A 16,242-nucleotide genomic window follows, 5' to 3' on the forward strand; every position below is an offset into this window, starting at 1 on the left:
TGTCTGTCTTCCATATCTCCTACAAATTGAGGGGTACGTCTAGAGCCTTAATTAGATTCAGGATCTGAGTTTTTAGACAAAATTCATTGTGGTGTATGTATATTTTATATCACAAGTGATACATCACTGTTGTAAAATAATGATATTAAAATCTTAACATCTATAGATTCACTTGTAGCAACCAGTGATTATTATATAGATCCATTATTTCATCAGGGTTTGCAAGATAAAGATACCCTAATTTTGTCGTTCCTTTTACATTGATTAGCTGTGATTCTTCCATAAGTAAGAACTTGTTATTTCATCAATTTTTGGTAACTTTGGAATACACTTCATACCAAAAAAGGTAGGATATGGGTCTCTCTCCCCACCCAACCCTTTTTCCCAGAAAATGAGTTGGTTTCCTAGCAGTCTCTAAAAAGCATCAGTGAATTTTTTTAAGTATCATTATGAACTCATTATTATTTACTTCATCGTATGGCATATCGTTACTAGTTTCAAAGTAATGCTGTTATTACTAACATTAACACTGCTGGATGCAGTTTAAGATTTCTTTGTGATTTTTTTTGTCCTTAGGAAGAAAAATCCCTCTAGGACTGTACAAATTACTGTGCTTTAAAGTTGCTTTGAACAAATTCTCTTGTGTGGTTTGTTATAAAGTTAGTTTCAGTTTCAGCTTTTTTTTAAAGCATTTTTTGATTGCTCTAATTTTTCTTTTTTAATTATATAAAATATTTACCCAATTTCAGAGTTAAAACTAAAGCAGGATATATTCAGGGGAAAACATGGTGTATACATACTTTGAAGTATTATTCAGCTCTAAAGAGGACTGAAGTTCTGGTACATACTACTGCATGGACGAACCATGAAGACATTATGCTAAGTGAAATAACCAGACACAAAAGGATGAGTATAATATGAATCCTCTATAAGGGACCTAGAATAATTAAATTCGTAAGGATGGAAAGTAGAAGAGTAGTTACCAGGGGCTCAGAGAGATATCGTTTAATAGGTTGAGGGTTGCAGTATGGGATGATGACAAAGTCCTGGGGATGGATGGTGGTGATAGTCGCTTACACAGCAGTGTGAATGTACTTCCTGCCACGGAACTATACATTTTAAAATGGTTGAAATGGTAAGTTTTATGTATATTTTATATGCACACACACACAAGTATATGTAGAGGGATGCCTAGTTTCTGTCCATTTGCCCCTGTTCCTTCCTTTGTGCCATTGGTAATCATCCTTATTGATGTTTTTATTTATCATTCTGTTGTTCTTTTTTCAGAAAACTTAGCAAAAGAACAACATAAGCAAAATATGTGTGTATTTGTATTTCACCCTTTTTCTTAAAAGGATGCTTCTGCACTTTGCTTTTCTCTCTTATTAGTCATCATAGTATGTCAACCTGTTTCTCAGTTCTTTTTACAGCTTGATAGCCCTCCATTGTGGACATATTCCATATTTATTCACCATGTTGGCATTGATGGATTTTTTAGTTCTCTCCAGTCTTTTGCTATTACACATAGAACCACAACGAGTAGCACTTCTACCGAAGTTCCCTTGTGTTTTTGCCATTATGTCTTTGGGCCGATTTCTAGAGGTGGGCTGCGGCTCAGAGAACAGACACATCAGTAGCTCTGCTCCAGGCTTTGCTCTCGTCCCCCTTAGAAGTCTGAGCCGTTTCGAATCTCCACCAGCACTGTTGGAGAGTGCCTGTATTGTCACACCCTCACCAGAAGACTATGTTGTCAAAATGTTGGATTTTTACTGGTTTGTTGGGCGAGAAATTGTGTCTCAATTTTAATCTGCATTTCTTTTATTATGAGGAGGTTGGAGATCGTTTCATGTCTTTTGAGGGCTTTTGCATTCTTTTTCTGTGACTTTCCCTGTCTTTTGCCAGCTTTGCTACTGAGTTGGTGGTCTTTTTCCTTTTTGTATTAAAGGGTAGATCCCAGGATCTACTGAAGCAGAAGCTCTGGGGAGGCACCCAACAGTGTCTGTGTTTTAACCAGTTCTCCAGGCGACGGTCGTACACACTGATGTTTGAGAATCACAGATCTAAAGCATGCTCACTTCTTCCTTTCTAAAATCTTCCAGTTTTGAGTAACATGTCACTAGACCACGCCACCTACCTCTCAGTTACAGTCACCCACCATCCCCAGGGGCCACTCATTGCTTGAAGATTCCTGCTGTTGGACCCTGTTGTTTGTTACCGGTCCCATATGATTCTGGGTGATTTCAGAATCCACGTGGAGACTCTTCCCAGGAACCTGGCTTTGCAGTTCTTGGGCCTCCTTTCCTCCTATGGGCTGTCTTCCATCCTTCCTTCCTTAGTCATTGCATGGCCACGCCTCTAGAGCAGTGCTCTCCAGACTTGGCCTTCCTTCAGAGTCTAACAGAAAGTCGCTCATGTTTTACTATTAAATATAGTATATGATGTTGGCCTCTAATGTATATCTTTAAATTTTATTCTTTTAATTTTTTTCCAGGAACAAAACTTTTGACCTTCAGTTTCTGTGAAATGGAAGGTGACGTTTGCACTCTTATGATACCTGCATCCATGAGTGTGTGCAAATCAGCTTAAGGCACTTCCCTGGCAGTCCAGTGGTTAAAACTCCATGCTTCCAATGCAGGGATGCAGGGGGCACGGGTTCGATTCCTGGTCGAGGAATGAAGATCCCACATGCCACATGCTGCATGGTGCGGCCAAAAATGAAGTCAAATCAGCTTAAAGTACAAGTTATCACTATGTGATGGAAACTCTACGTAACTGAAAGCATTTTACAATCTTTAATAATCTACCATAGCACAGAAATCTCAAGAGTTAGCTCTTGCCTTGTGTAGGTTCAGCCCATTTTTAGTAAAGCTGCATGATCCTATTTCCATTTTCAAAACGTTTTCTTTTTTTTGGTGACCAATGTTGAACAGAAGTTAGAATCTCTTTGGTCTGTCTACATTTGAACGAAAATCTTCACACGAGACAAACAGGAACTGAAGGCTCTTTTACAGGCTCCCAGCCATGATAGAGTAAGTGGTGACAGTGACGTGAGCAGGCCTCATCCTGGTGCAGAATTAGTTGTTTTTCGGAGTGTTTAGAATATTTAATAACTTGCCCACCCAGTGTTCCTGTCACTTGCAGAGTCGTGCCGCCGGTACAAGAGATTCTCGCCAATCCCAAGGCATGTGCTGTTGGAATTGGCCGAGTTTCACACGCTAAACACTCTCTCCTTCTCTTTCAACAGTGCATGACTCCCGACCAGCTGATGACGCTGTGCACAGCAGGCGTCCGCAGTAGTAATGTGGGGGTGAGAGTGAATGTGGTCAGTATTTTAGGAATCACAGGCAGCGTCCTAGCCAAAGAAGATGGCACACTCGACACTCTCAAGGTAAAACACTGTGCTTCCAACCTGAACCATTAAATCACTGAAAATGGGAGGAGAGTGACTTTAAAATCATTCCTGTGGATTTTAAAATCTCCTGTGGATTTCATGAGATGAAATCATATCAAGAAGTTGTTTATTAAGATATATTATAAAGTATACCCTTTGGCCTGATCTTACTCCATGAGTCACACTGAAGAGTCGAGTCGCATTTTGCCATTTAACTTTATTCCGGAGATGTTTCTCAAAAGTAAATTTGTCTTCAGTGGAAGGCCAAGGTTCAAAGTTGTTCAAGTTGACCCTGCTTTGACTGTTGCGTAAACTGTGTGCACGTTGTATTCTCCTGCGGATACAGAGCAATCCAAACAGTTTTCCCAGCACACCAGGCTGAAGTGCAGTCTGCACCTTGCCACCCAGTTCGTCCCAAGACCACTCCATAAATTTTAAGCAGCGACTCTGGTAGTGCCCGCACACAAGGAACTCACGCAGCCTGTTTGCTTCCAGCACTTGATCCAAGCAAGTTGCTCAGCAACTGCACTGCCAGAGGTACCGCCTAGTAACTAAAGGGACAGTAATAGTGAAGTCACCCTTCTTTGTGCTAAAAGTAATCGGCAAAGCGTGGGTTACTGGTAGTGGATAATAAACTGGTTATTATAAGTTATTTCTTTTTTACATATTATTTAATTTAATTTATTTATTTATTTTTGACTGTAGTGGGTCTTCTTTGCTGTGCAGGCTTTTCTCTAGTTGCAGCGCACAGGCTTTCATTGTGGTGGCTTCTCTTTTGTGGAGCGCAGGCTTCAGGGCTCGTGGGCTTCGCTAGTTGCAGTGCATGGGCTCAATAGTTGTGGTGCACGGGCTTAGTTGCCCAGGGCATGTGGGATCTTCCCAGACTGGGGATCGAACCCATGTCTCCTGCACTGGCAGGCAGATTCTTTACTGCTGAGCCACCAGGGAAGCCCCTAAAGTACTTCTTAACTTGCTAAGAGCTTACCAGTGTGACTGGTATTTTTTAGACGCCTGTTTCAAAAAGATGATATATGCACATCCAGACCATTTGAAAGTGAAAGTTGCTCTGCTGCTGCTGCTGCTGCTGCTAAGTCGCTTCAGTTGTGTCCGACTCTGTGTGACCCCGTAGACGGCAGCCCACCAGGCTCCCCCATCCCTGGACTCTCCAGGCAAGAACACTGGAGAGGGTTGCCATTTCCTTCTCCAATGCATGAAAGTGAAAAGTGAAAGTGAAGTCGCTCAGTCGTGGCCGACTCTTTGTGACCTCATGGACTATATTTTTCAGGCCAGGATACTAGAGTGGGTAGCCTTTTCCTTCTCCGGGGAATCTCCCAACCCAGGGTTCGAACCCAGGTCTCCCGCATTGCAGGCGGATTCTGTACCAGTTGAGCCACCAGGGAAGCTAAGGCACATCACTCCTGAAGTTCCAGTCCCCTAGTTCCACTCCAGAGAGGCCGCCACTGTTACCCATTCCTCATGTGTCACTCCAGAGATTCTAACATATAGACCTAAGTGAGAGAGCACGGCTGTATCAGTCTGTACATGTACACACATACCAGTGAGCACGTGTAGGTGTAGTCTCTTCCCAACCCTTAAGACTCTCAAGTCCAAGGCCCACTTTAGAGGAACAGCACATTTTTCTCAGGCATAACGTAAGATTTCCAAAATGTTTTTATTTAGTCACATTTTCAAGCATGAATGAAAGTAGAAAGCGCAGTGAATTTTGTACAGCCACCAAGCGTATTTAACAGTCATGAGTTTTCTATCATATGTACTTAAAGTAGTTCCTCTGCTGAATGTGTTAAATTAATGACATCCTGGTATTGTGTCCCTGTTATTCCATATGCACGACTTAAAAACACAGTTTTTTTGTATCAGATCAGATCAGTCGCTCAGTTGTGTCCGACTGTTTGCGACCCCATGAATCGCAGCACGCCAGGCCTCCCTGTCCATCACCAACTCCCGGAGTTCACTGAGACTCACATCCATCAAGTCAGTGATGCCATCCAGCCATCTCATCCCCTGTCGTCCCCTTCTCTTCCTGCTCCCAATCCCTCCCAGCATCAGAGTCTTTTCCAATGAGTCAACTCTTCGCATGAGGTGGCCAAAGTACTGGAGTTTCAGCTTTAGCATCATTCCTTCCAAAGAAATCCCAGGGCTGATCCCTTTTTGTATAGCCACCATTATTATGCCATACACAATTATTTCTTAATATGTTTAATACGTGGTCCATATTCAAATTCTTCCAGTTGTTCCCAAGATAACTGTTTATAGACTGTCTGTTTAAAGCAGGATCTAAGTCGGGTCTCCATGTTGTGCTTGGTTTGGGGTCTTCGAAAAGACCCTGATGCTGGGAGGGATTGGGGGCAGGAGGAGAAGGGGATGACAGAGGATGAGATGGTTAGCTGGCATCACCGACTCGATGGACATGGGTTTGGGTGAACTCTGGGAATTGGTGATAGACAGGGAGGCCTGGCGTGCTGCGATTCATGGGGTCGCAGAGTCAGGCACGACTGAGCAACTGAACTGACTGCAGTCTCTCTTCATTGAGGGCTTTGCCCCATCTAGTACCTCCCACACGCCGCCTCTTTCTCCTGCAGCTTCGGGGTCAGTTGGCTCCTAGTGTTCAGCCTTGCTGATTTGTCCTATTGCCTCCCTGTGGCGTTCAGTTTGTTCCTTTATCTTCTGAATTTCCTGCAGAGTGGAGTTTAGATCTAAAGGCTAGGTTAGATTCAGGTTCAACTTTTTCAGTAAGACTACTTCATAGGTGATGCTGTACATTCCATGTTTATATAGGATATTAAATGTATTTATTATTTACATTTTTGGCAGTGCTTGGTCTTCGTTGGTGCGTGTGGGCTTTCTCTAGTTGGAGTGAGCGGGAGCAACTCTTCGTTTCAGTGCAGACTTCTCATTGCAGGGCCTTCCCTTGTTGCCCAGCGCGGGCTCTTGGGCACTCGGGCTTCAGTAGCTGTGGCTCCTGGGCTCCGGAGCGCAGACTCAGTGGTTGTGGCACGCGGCCTAACTGCTCCCCAGCATGTTGGATCTTCCCGAACCAGGAACTGAACCTGTGTCCTCTGCTTTGGCAGGCGGATTCTCAACCACTGTACCACCAGAGAAGTCCCAATGGGATATTAAATTTAAATACTCTCCTAGAGGTTGTCTTGCCCACTTAAATTTAGATGAGAAAATGGAAGTCCAGAGTGAGTAGCAAGGTCCCAGAGTCACCCTGTTATTTACAGGAGAGCTGTATTTCAGACTCAGCATTTTCACTCTCTCACCCATAATAACAGGTGTGCACATTGCCCTTAAAGATGTAAACGGTGAAGCAAAACAACCAAAATAAAATAACTTTACTCTTGACCAGTTCTTCAGATTGGGAATAGTTTGTTCCTATAGCTAGCTAATCATAAAAAAAATGAGTGGATGTTAAAAATCATCACAGTGAAGCAAAATGAGATTGTATGTTCTTTATTTTTTTAATGTCGGAGTGTTTCCTCATATAATTTAAAAAGAGTTTTTGTTTGTTACTGATAATGTTTATATGCATTTGACACCATGGGAAAAGCCTTCTTGATGGAGATAAATAGAAGGGAAAATCTAATAATTTCCAGTGTCAGTCTTTCATAGGTCATTTATGGATCTTAGTTCACTAATATAAACTAAGGTTTTGAATTTATCTTGCTTACATTATACTTGGTATTTTTGTAAATATATGTTAAGTCTTTAGTCTTTTAAAAATGTTAACTTTTCCCCTAGCACTTGTATGTAAAACTTTATGCGTGAATTGTTGTCACATTTAGAGTTAGTACTTATTTTGAAAACTGACTTAGAATATTGGACGATCCCTTGCTGTGTTTTGTTTTCTCCAGACCATCGGGTACTCTCTGCTTGAGGTTGCCACCAAAGACCCCTGTCTTGTGGTAGCAGGGGAGGCCTTGGATGCCCTCTTTGACGTTTTTGCAGACGGTAAAGAAGCTGAAAGGGCCTCAGTTCAAATTAAATTGTTATCTACTCTGAAAGAATTCCAGCCAGTCTTCAAAATGAAGGTATGTAACATTTTATTTGGCTTCCCTGCTGGCTCAGTGGCAAAGAGTCCACCTGCCAACGCAGGAGACGTGGGAAGATCCCCTGGAGAAGGAAATGGCAGCCCACTCCAGTATTCTTGCCTGGGAAATCCCATGGACAGAGGAGCCCGGCGGGCTTCAGTCTGTGGGGTTACAAAAGAGTCGGACACGACTTAGGGACTAAACAACAAATGGTTTATTTAGAAATGCTGAAGTCTCAGCATTCTGTGGGACAAGGGTGTGTGTGGTTCCCTACTTGCAGTCTTGGTGATTCATACAGCACTTCAGCCCCAGTTCTGTGTAAATGCTTGTCGGCTGAGTCAGGGCGACTGAGCCCTTTCTGTTGAATCACTGTGACTTGAGCTAAAATGGTGTGGACAGGTTCCTCTCTCTGCGGTGGTTTAGCAATGTTAACGATGCTTATGTGTAAGCACTACAGTGTGGCCTGCAAAGCACTTTCAGAGACAGTGTTAAATTTATTTTATATCATGTAATGCCGATGTTGTAGGCTGGCTTCATGTGTTTCCCTTTGGTCCTTTGAAAAACAAAAAGGCAAACAAACTCCAGCTGGTCTGTAATGGAGCATGCAGCTACCTTCATTTGCCTTTTTATCGATCGATCGATTGATTCATCAGAAGCATCAAAGCTAACTTGGAGTCAAAAAGACAATTAAAAACAACTGTTTTGGTGGTTGGGGGAAAGCAATGGGAAATTTTAAAAACAGACTTTGATCACATATTCACAAATTTAAGTTGGCCAGTTCTCCTCTTATCTAAATCCATATATTTCATTTCGAGAAATAAAAATATTTGTATGTTTTGACTTTACATTTTGAATTAAACTTTCACCTTTAAATCTCTGTCAGGAAAGTAGAGGTTTTAATGGAAAATTAGCTTACTTTTGTTGCTTTCCAATGTGTATTTCTTTTCTCTAAGAAGCGTCAAAGGCAGAATTCAATTCCCATAGGCAGAACTCTGTGACAAGTTTTTAGGTAAAATGATTTTGTGTCTAGAAATGTAAACTTTTTGAATTTTTTTAAGGTGTGAAAAATAGTTTTCTTTTCCAGAAGAAAAAAACATAGCCACACATGCCATGCACATTCTCACAGATATATCAGTGTTCATTTAGGAACATTAATAACTGGTTTGTCTTGTAACATTTTCATGTTTTGACATCTTACATTTAAAAATATAGTAATATAGCGGCTGACATTGAGTTAAGCTTCACTAGTAAGTGTCTTTAGTCTTGAGGGGGGAAAATTAATCAGTTTACTCTTAATTATGCTTTGTTTAAGCCCCTAGTTTTGTTGGTTTGGGTTTTGTTTTGTTTTGAGATATAATTGACATACTGCAACATGGTGTTAGTTTCAGGTGTGCAGCGTAATGATTGGATATGTATATATATTGCAGAATGGTCACCACAATAAATTTAATTAACATACATCACCATACATATAGTGTTGTTAACGGGAGTCACCTTGCGTTACATCCTCAGGACTTAGTTCTCTTACACAGTTGATCCTTGAGTGACACTGTGCAGATGCACTTAAACACATGGATCTTCTTCTGTGGTAAATGCTGCAGTACTGTATGATCTGCAGCTGGTTGGATCGGTGGCCAGCAGTGAACTTGCACTTGGATTTTCAACAAGGGATAGGGACGTGGCCCCCCAACCCCTGCAGTGTTCAGGGATCATCTGGAACTGAAGGTGTGTACCTCTGGACCACTTTGACCCATTTCACCCTCCCCACACGCTAGGGGGGTTATTTTTGTTTTGGGGTGGCTTTTCTTTGTTTATTTTCGCTGCTCGGCCTCTTAGTTGGGGTACACTGGATCTCGGCCTCTTAGTTGGGGCACACTGGATCTCGGCCTCTTAGTTGGGGCACGCTGGATCTCGGCCTCTTAGTTGGGGTACACTGGATCTCGGCCTCTTAGTTGGGGCACGCTGGATCTCGGCCTCTTAGTTGGGGCACGCTGGATCTCGGCCTCTTAGTTGGGGCACGCTGGATCTCGGCCTCTTAGTTGGGGCATGCTGGATCTCGGCCTCTTTGTTGGGGCACGCTGGATCTCGGCCTCTTCGTTGGGGCACGCTGGATCTCGGCCTCTTAGTTGGGGCACACTGGATCTTCTGTCTCCGCTGTGGCATGCAGGATCTTTAGTTGCAGCAGGTGGATCTAGCTCCCTGACCAGGGATCAAACCTGGGCCCCCTGCATTGGGAGCATGGAGTCTTAGCCACTGGACCTCCAAGGACATTCCCTTGGTGTTTATTTTTTAAGCAGTGAGAAGTTTTATTCCCACGTGTTCCCAGCCTGCCTCATGGGTAACCAAACCAAATGGTGTTTCTCTGCACAAAGACAAATGCACGCTAGTATTTTTCCCCTTTATTATCCAACGATAGCATAATATATTCACAGCCTTGTACTTCATGCGCTTTCATTTCACACTGTCTCCTAGAGACATTTCTAAACCAGTACATGGAGGGTGTCCACATTGTTCTTAAAGGTCACAGGCCCTCTAAACCTCTGAAAAAGGAGTCTGAAGGGAAAGGAAAATATCTCCTTTCCTTGCAGCCCCTGGGAAGGCAGATGTGGTTGAGAGTCATCAGACTCTGCAGAAGCAAATGCTTAGAGAGCAGTTATGTAAACTGTGAACTAGGAGAATAACCCCTCATCTCTGGCACGTCCATTGTTTGATTGATTTGCCTACCTAGTATGCATTGCAGTGATGGTGCTATTTAACTGAGTGTTTTTCTTTTCTCAAAGCTCTAAAGCCCTGATGAAGTGTCTTTGTTAGCCAGAATGGCAGCATGCAGTTTTTTATATGACTGTCTTTTGTAAATGAAACCACAGTTGCATTAAAGGCTGTTTGGTTTATATTTAGCCCCAAATTGCATTTAAACACAGCACAATGCATTTTACTAAAGAACTTCTCTAGAGCAGACATCCTCAAAAGTGCCCTGTATCAGCAGTGCCAGCATCACTTGGTAACTTGTTGTAAATGCAAATTCTCAGGCCCAACACCAGACCTACCAAAAATCAGAAACTATGTGGACCAGCCTTGTTGTTGCTCAGTTGCTCAGTCATGTCCAGCTCTTTGTGACCCCATGGACTGCAGCATGCCAGGCTTCACTGTCCTTCACTATCTCCTTGAGTTTGCCTAAATTAATGTCCATTAAATTGGTGATGCCATCCAACCATCTCATCCTCTGTCATCCCCTTCTCCTCCTTCCCTCTCTTTCCCAGCATCAGGGTGTTTTACACTGAGTTGGCTCTTTGTATCAGGTAACCAAAGTATTGGAGCTTTAGCAGTCTGTTTTTTAAATAAGCCTTCCAAATGGACTTGCCTGGTAGCTCAGCTAGTAAAGAATCCGCCTGCAGTGCAGGAAATCCCAGTTTGATTCCTGGGTCGGGAATATCCCCTGGAGAAGGGTTAGGCTACCCGCTCCAGTATTTTTTTGGGCTTCCCTGGTAGCTCAGCTGGTAAAGAATCCACCTGCAATGCTGGAGACCTGGGTTCGATCCCTGGGATGTGAAGATCCCCTGGAGAAGAGAACGGCTACCCACTCGAGTATTCTGGCCTGTGTAGTCCACAGGGTTGCAAAGAGTCAGACATGACTGAGCAACTTTCACTTTGACTTTTCCAAATGCTAAAATTTGAGAACCACTGCTCAAGATTAGAGGTGAGGGTTAGTTCGTATACCATAATACTCATTCTTTTTAAAGTCTACAATTCAGTTTTTCAGTATCATTTGAAAGGTGCACAGGATTTCCCTGGTGGTCCAGTGGTTAAGAATCCACCTGCCAGTGCAGGGGACACGGGTTCAATCCCTGGTCTGGGAAGATCCCACGTGCCAAGAGGCAACTATGCCCATGCACCACAACTATTGAATCCACTCATTGGAGTTACTGAAGCCTGTGCACCCTAGAGCCTGTGCTCTGCAAAAAGAAAAGCCAGCACAATGGGAAGACCATGCACCGCAACTAGAGAGTAGCCTCTACTCACTCCAACTAGAGAAAGCCTGCGCACATCAGCGAAGACCCAGCACAGCCAAAAATAAATAAAAAATAAAAGGTGCATGATCTAATTTATCTTGGTTACAGCTCATGTACTGTGTTCCATCACCTTGGAAGTGAAAATGTTCCACCAATTTCTGGCAACCGTTTGTTCTAAAAATAAATACACCCCAAATTAAATGCTTTCTTATTTAAAGGAGTTAGTGGTAGATACCAAAAATCTCATATGATATTTTTTTGGCAGATACGAAAAGAAGGGAGAACTAAATACAGTCCAGATCAGCTGTGTGTTCTTGACAACGTGAAGATGAATTTGAGAAGATTTGTCGCTTATCAAGAAACTGTTGAGAAAAGACTGACTACTTGAACCTCTGAAAGAGACCAGTCCTCACCCCAGAGTTTTCAACATTGAAGAATACTAGATGGTTTCCTTTTAGGGTGTTTCTTCTGAAAGTCATTTTTTTTTTTTAATGATTTGGTGTTCTGTGTGTTAATTTGAAGTTGATGAAAACTCCAGGACATATCAGGAACTCTTTTGAAGCTCTGGGATCTGTGTGGCATTTCTAGTGCTCTCAGGTTTCCGGCATGTTTTAATCACTGGAAACCCAAAGGTTGGAAACGCTGCATCTCAGGTGCTTCTTCATGAGCAGTGAAGACACTGCCAATCATGTTTCCCTGAATTTTGCAAAAGAAAATCCAGAGCATAACTTGGGTGCTCTTTTAAGCCAATATCATTTTATAATAACTAAATATTTAACTGAAATGTGAAAACATGCTTTATAACTTTTTTTGGTATGAGATCTATCAATTATGTCTGCCTTTCATGATGAGGGGAATGAGTTGGATTCATATTCCACTATTTAGTAGTCTATACTCCTCGCTAATGAGGCCATTGTCACTCTCTGTACGAAAGGATCTGATCCGTCGATTTGTAACATCACTCCTTATTTAATCTGAAATGCAATCACAATTGGGAGAATATGTTTTTTAATAAATAATTTTAAAATTGAAAGCTTTGTGTCTTGCAAAATCTTTTTAAAATGCCAGATAATCCTATTCCTGGGTGTCTGCTTGCTAATGGATTTTGCTTTGAATATATGTGTGCTGTTAAAAACAAGATTTATAAAGGGAGGTGGGATGAACTGGGAGATTAGGATTGACATATCCACTATTGATAGAATGCATAAAATAACTCATGAGCGCCTGCTGCATAGCACAGGAGACTGCTCGGTGCTCTGTGGTGACCTAAACGGGAAGGAAATAAAAGAAAGAGGTGTATATGTAAACACACAGCTGATTCACTTTGCTGTACAGCAGAAACTAACAGCAATAAAGCAACTACTCCAATAAAAATTACTTTTTAAAAAAGGACATCTTAATTCCTCGAGTCTCCAGCATCGCTATCGTGTCCTTTGAGAAGCAAGTGGCAGGTGGATCAAAGGGAGGGAGTTTCAGTGCACGTCACCGAGCGCGGCCCCTCTCCCAGGTCCATTGTCTGCCCACTTGCCTGATCAGGGGAGTTGGAGACTTGAAAATTTCCCTCCTGTAGATCTCAGTTGATCTGTTAAAAGGCCCCGTACCCAGCACAGGACTTCAGTTAACTCACATCCATCACCTCACGTGGTTATATTTTTTTCGCCTTGTGGTGAGACTCTAGGATCTGCTTTCTCAGCAGCTTTCAACTGTACAATACGGTATTAACTGTAGTCACTATGCTGTACGTTGCATGCCCAATAATTTACAATTGGGAGTTTACAGACTTACACCTTTTGACTGCCTTCACCGATTTTGCTTGTCCTCCAGCACCCAACCCTGGCCCCCGCCTCAGGCAACTGACAGTCTATTCTCTCTTCTCTATGCGTTTGGTTGTTTGCGTGGTTTTTAGGTTCCACGTATAAGTGAGATCATACAGTGTTTGTTTTTCTGTGATCTATTTCACTTAGCATAATATCCTCAAAGTATATCCTTGCTGTCGCCAGTGGCAGGATTTCTGTCTTTTTTCTGGCTGAATAATACCCCATTGTGTACATGCACTACGTTTTCTCTCTCCATACCTCCACTGGTGGACATTGAGTTGGTTTCCCTGTCTTGGCTACCATGAGTAAGGCTGCAATAAACATGCAGTGCAGCTGTCTTTTTCTGACAGTGATTTTGTTTCCTTCAGATCTATACCTAGAGTTGGAATTTCTGGATCATGTGGTGGTTTTATTTTTAATTTTCTGAGGAACCTCCCTACTGTGTTCAATAGTACCTACACCAATTTACTTTCCCACCAATACTGCACAAAGATTCCCTTTTCTCCACATCTTCACCAACACTTTATCTTTTTGAAAATCATTCTAGCAGGTGTAAGGCTCATTGTGGTTTTGAGAGACAAATTCTTTCAATGAAGAAAAGTTTCAGAGTTCTCGAATATGCATCGAATATTTAAAGCATATATTCATTTTCAAAGAGAATAAAATTTCCAATTTTGTCATCTTTCCCACACTTTCTAACCCATAAACGTGAAATATCTAGCACAGGGCCTAGTTCATAGTAGGCTCTCGATAAATTTGTCAAATAAATGTTAGTGATTTTCTGTCTTATTAAGCAAGCTTGTTGCAGTTGTTCAATGTAGAATCATCCTATGGAACAGTAGAATGTGAGTTATTACATTGGAAATGTGCCATCCCCCCAGTTTTTTAGGCTCTGAGGCATTAATAGTCTACATTGCTATCATTTAATTTTACTACTCTGAACAACAGGAAAGATAGGAAAAGATTAAATGTACAGCTGTTTATATTACTAGCTCAGTAAGCATATGAATATTATTCACACAGCACAGCAAAATAGAAACTATAGTTTTTTTCCTGAAGGAAAAAAATTGCTTTAACATAGTTATTTGCAAATTATCCAGAATAGTCCATTAAAAAGATACACTGTTTTAATAGCTGAAATATTCAAGCTCATGTGACAGCCTTTGTTCTAGAAGGTACCTTTAAGTGTCCAGCCTGCCATGGCATGCTATCCAAGGAAATAAAAATCACTGCTTTAGTTCTCTTTTTCTGTAACATGGAAACTCATTTTAAGATAGAATTGATTTTGGAATATTAGTCATGTAATTACATTTCTTTATCTGCAGTCTTATCTTTTGCCTTTAGTCTTTCAAAAAAATACCTCTGAGTTATCAAGATGGAGCAAGTTTCTTATCTCTTCAGCGTTCCTGTTCATACAGTTCTGTTGTCGCCTTGCTCCCTGCCTTTTTGAAATTGCATGGACCAATACTTGATTATACAGGCAGACCTCAGACACACTGCAGATTTGGGTCTAGACAACCACATTAAAGCAAGCATCACAATAAAATGAATCACGAATTTTTGATTTCCCAGTGTATATACTGTACTATGGTCTATTAAGTGTGCAATACCTTAATTTTCAAATACTTTATTGCTAATAAAAATGCTACCCATCATCATCTGAGCCTTCAGGGAATTGTAATCTTTTTGCTGGGAGAGGGTCTTGCCTCGATGTTGATGGCTGCTGACTGATCAGGGTGGTGGTTGCTGAAGGTTTGAGGTGGCTGTGGTAATTTCTAAGTCACCAAGGAAACATCCATGGCCTCTTTCGCAAACAAGTTTTCTGTAGCATGCAAAGGTGTTTGATAGCATTTTATCCACACAACTTCTTGCAAAATTGGAGTCAATCCTCTCACACCCTGTTCCTGCTATGTCACCTAAGTTTTTACTGATCAATGAGAAGAACTCCTCATCCATTAAAAGTTTTAAAATGAGATTGCAGCAATTCAGTCACATCTTCAGACTCCACTTCGGATTCTGGTTCTCTTGCTATTTCCACCACATCTGCAGTAACTTCCTTCACTAAAATCCTGAACTTCTCAAAGTCATGCATTAGAGCTGGAGTCATTTTCTCCAAAACTCCTGTTAATGTTGCTATTTTGACCTCTTCCCATGAACCGTGAATGTTTTTAATGGTATCTAGAATGGTGAATCCTTTCTACAAGGTTTTCAGTATATTTTGCCCAGGTCCACCAGAGGAATTGCTATCTCTGGCAGCTATAGCCTTATGAAATCTATTATAAGACTTGAAAGTGAAAATTACTCTTTATCCATGGACTTCAGAATGGGAGTTGCATTAGCAGGCATGAAAACAGCATTAATCTCATTGTACATTTCTGTTAGAGCTCTGAGTGACCAGGTGCATTGTCAATGAGCAGTAATATTTTGAAAAATGTTTTCTAGATCCTTTTGTAGTTCGTGAGCGTGATGACTGGGTGTTCACGCTACTGCGTGACATGTGCCTCTCTGCAAACCTTGTTACGACACCAGCACATTACCTGTCTGACGTGGAAAAAAAATTTTTTTTTCTGAGCAGTAGGTCTCAACAATGAGCTTAAAATATTCAGTAAACCATGTTTTAAATAGATATGCTGTCATCTAGACTTTATTGTTTCACTTGCAGAGCACCAGTAGGGTATATTCAGCATAATTCTTAAGGGGACGAGGACTTTAGGAATGAAAAAGGAGTATTGGGTTCAACTTAAAAGTCACCAGCTATATTAGCCCCTAACAAGAGAATCAGCCTGTCCTTTGAAGCTTTGAAACCAGGAATTGACATAACCTCTTCAGCTATGAGTCCCAGATGGCATCTTCTCCCAGTTTAAGGATGTTTCATCTCTAGAGAAAATCTGTTGTTTAGTTTAGCCACTTCCATGAATAGAGGAGCCTGGTGGGCTGTAGTCCATGGGGTCGCAAGAGTTGGACATGACTGAGTG

At 41.7% G+C, this 16,242-nt stretch overlaps 1 protein-coding gene and 1 non-coding gene across 2 annotated transcripts in view; both read left to right on the forward strand.

Moving 5' to 3' along the window:
• HEATR3 (HEAT repeat containing 3) overlaps positions 1-12,483 on the forward strand; it is a 39,471-nt gene extending 26,988 nt beyond the window's left edge. The window contains exons 13-15 of the mRNA XM_070770530.1: positions 3,245-3,388; positions 7,264-7,440; positions 11,716-12,483. Of these exons, the coding sequence (XP_070626631.1) occupies positions 3,245-3,388; positions 7,264-7,440; positions 11,716-11,838 (444 nt within the window). The 3' untranslated portion in view covers positions 11,839-12,483. The remainder of the gene's footprint in view (positions 1-3,244; positions 3,389-7,263; positions 7,441-11,715) is intronic.
• Positions 12,484-15,709: 3,226 nt separating this feature from the next.
• LOC139177407 (small nucleolar RNA U13) lies at positions 15,710-15,814 on the forward strand. The gene has a single exon (XR_011561853.1). It is a non-coding gene; the product is annotated as a small nucleolar RNA U13 (small nucleolar RNA).
• The last annotated feature ends 428 nt before the right edge of the window (positions 15,815-16,242 follow it).

This window comes from Bos indicus, chromosome 18 (genome assembly GCF_029378745.1).
Source record: "Bos indicus isolate NIAB-ARS_2022 breed Sahiwal x Tharparkar chromosome 18, NIAB-ARS_B.indTharparkar_mat_pri_1.0, whole genome shotgun sequence".
NCBI classification, from domain to species: Eukaryota; Metazoa; Chordata; class Mammalia; order Artiodactyla; family Bovidae; genus Bos; species Bos indicus.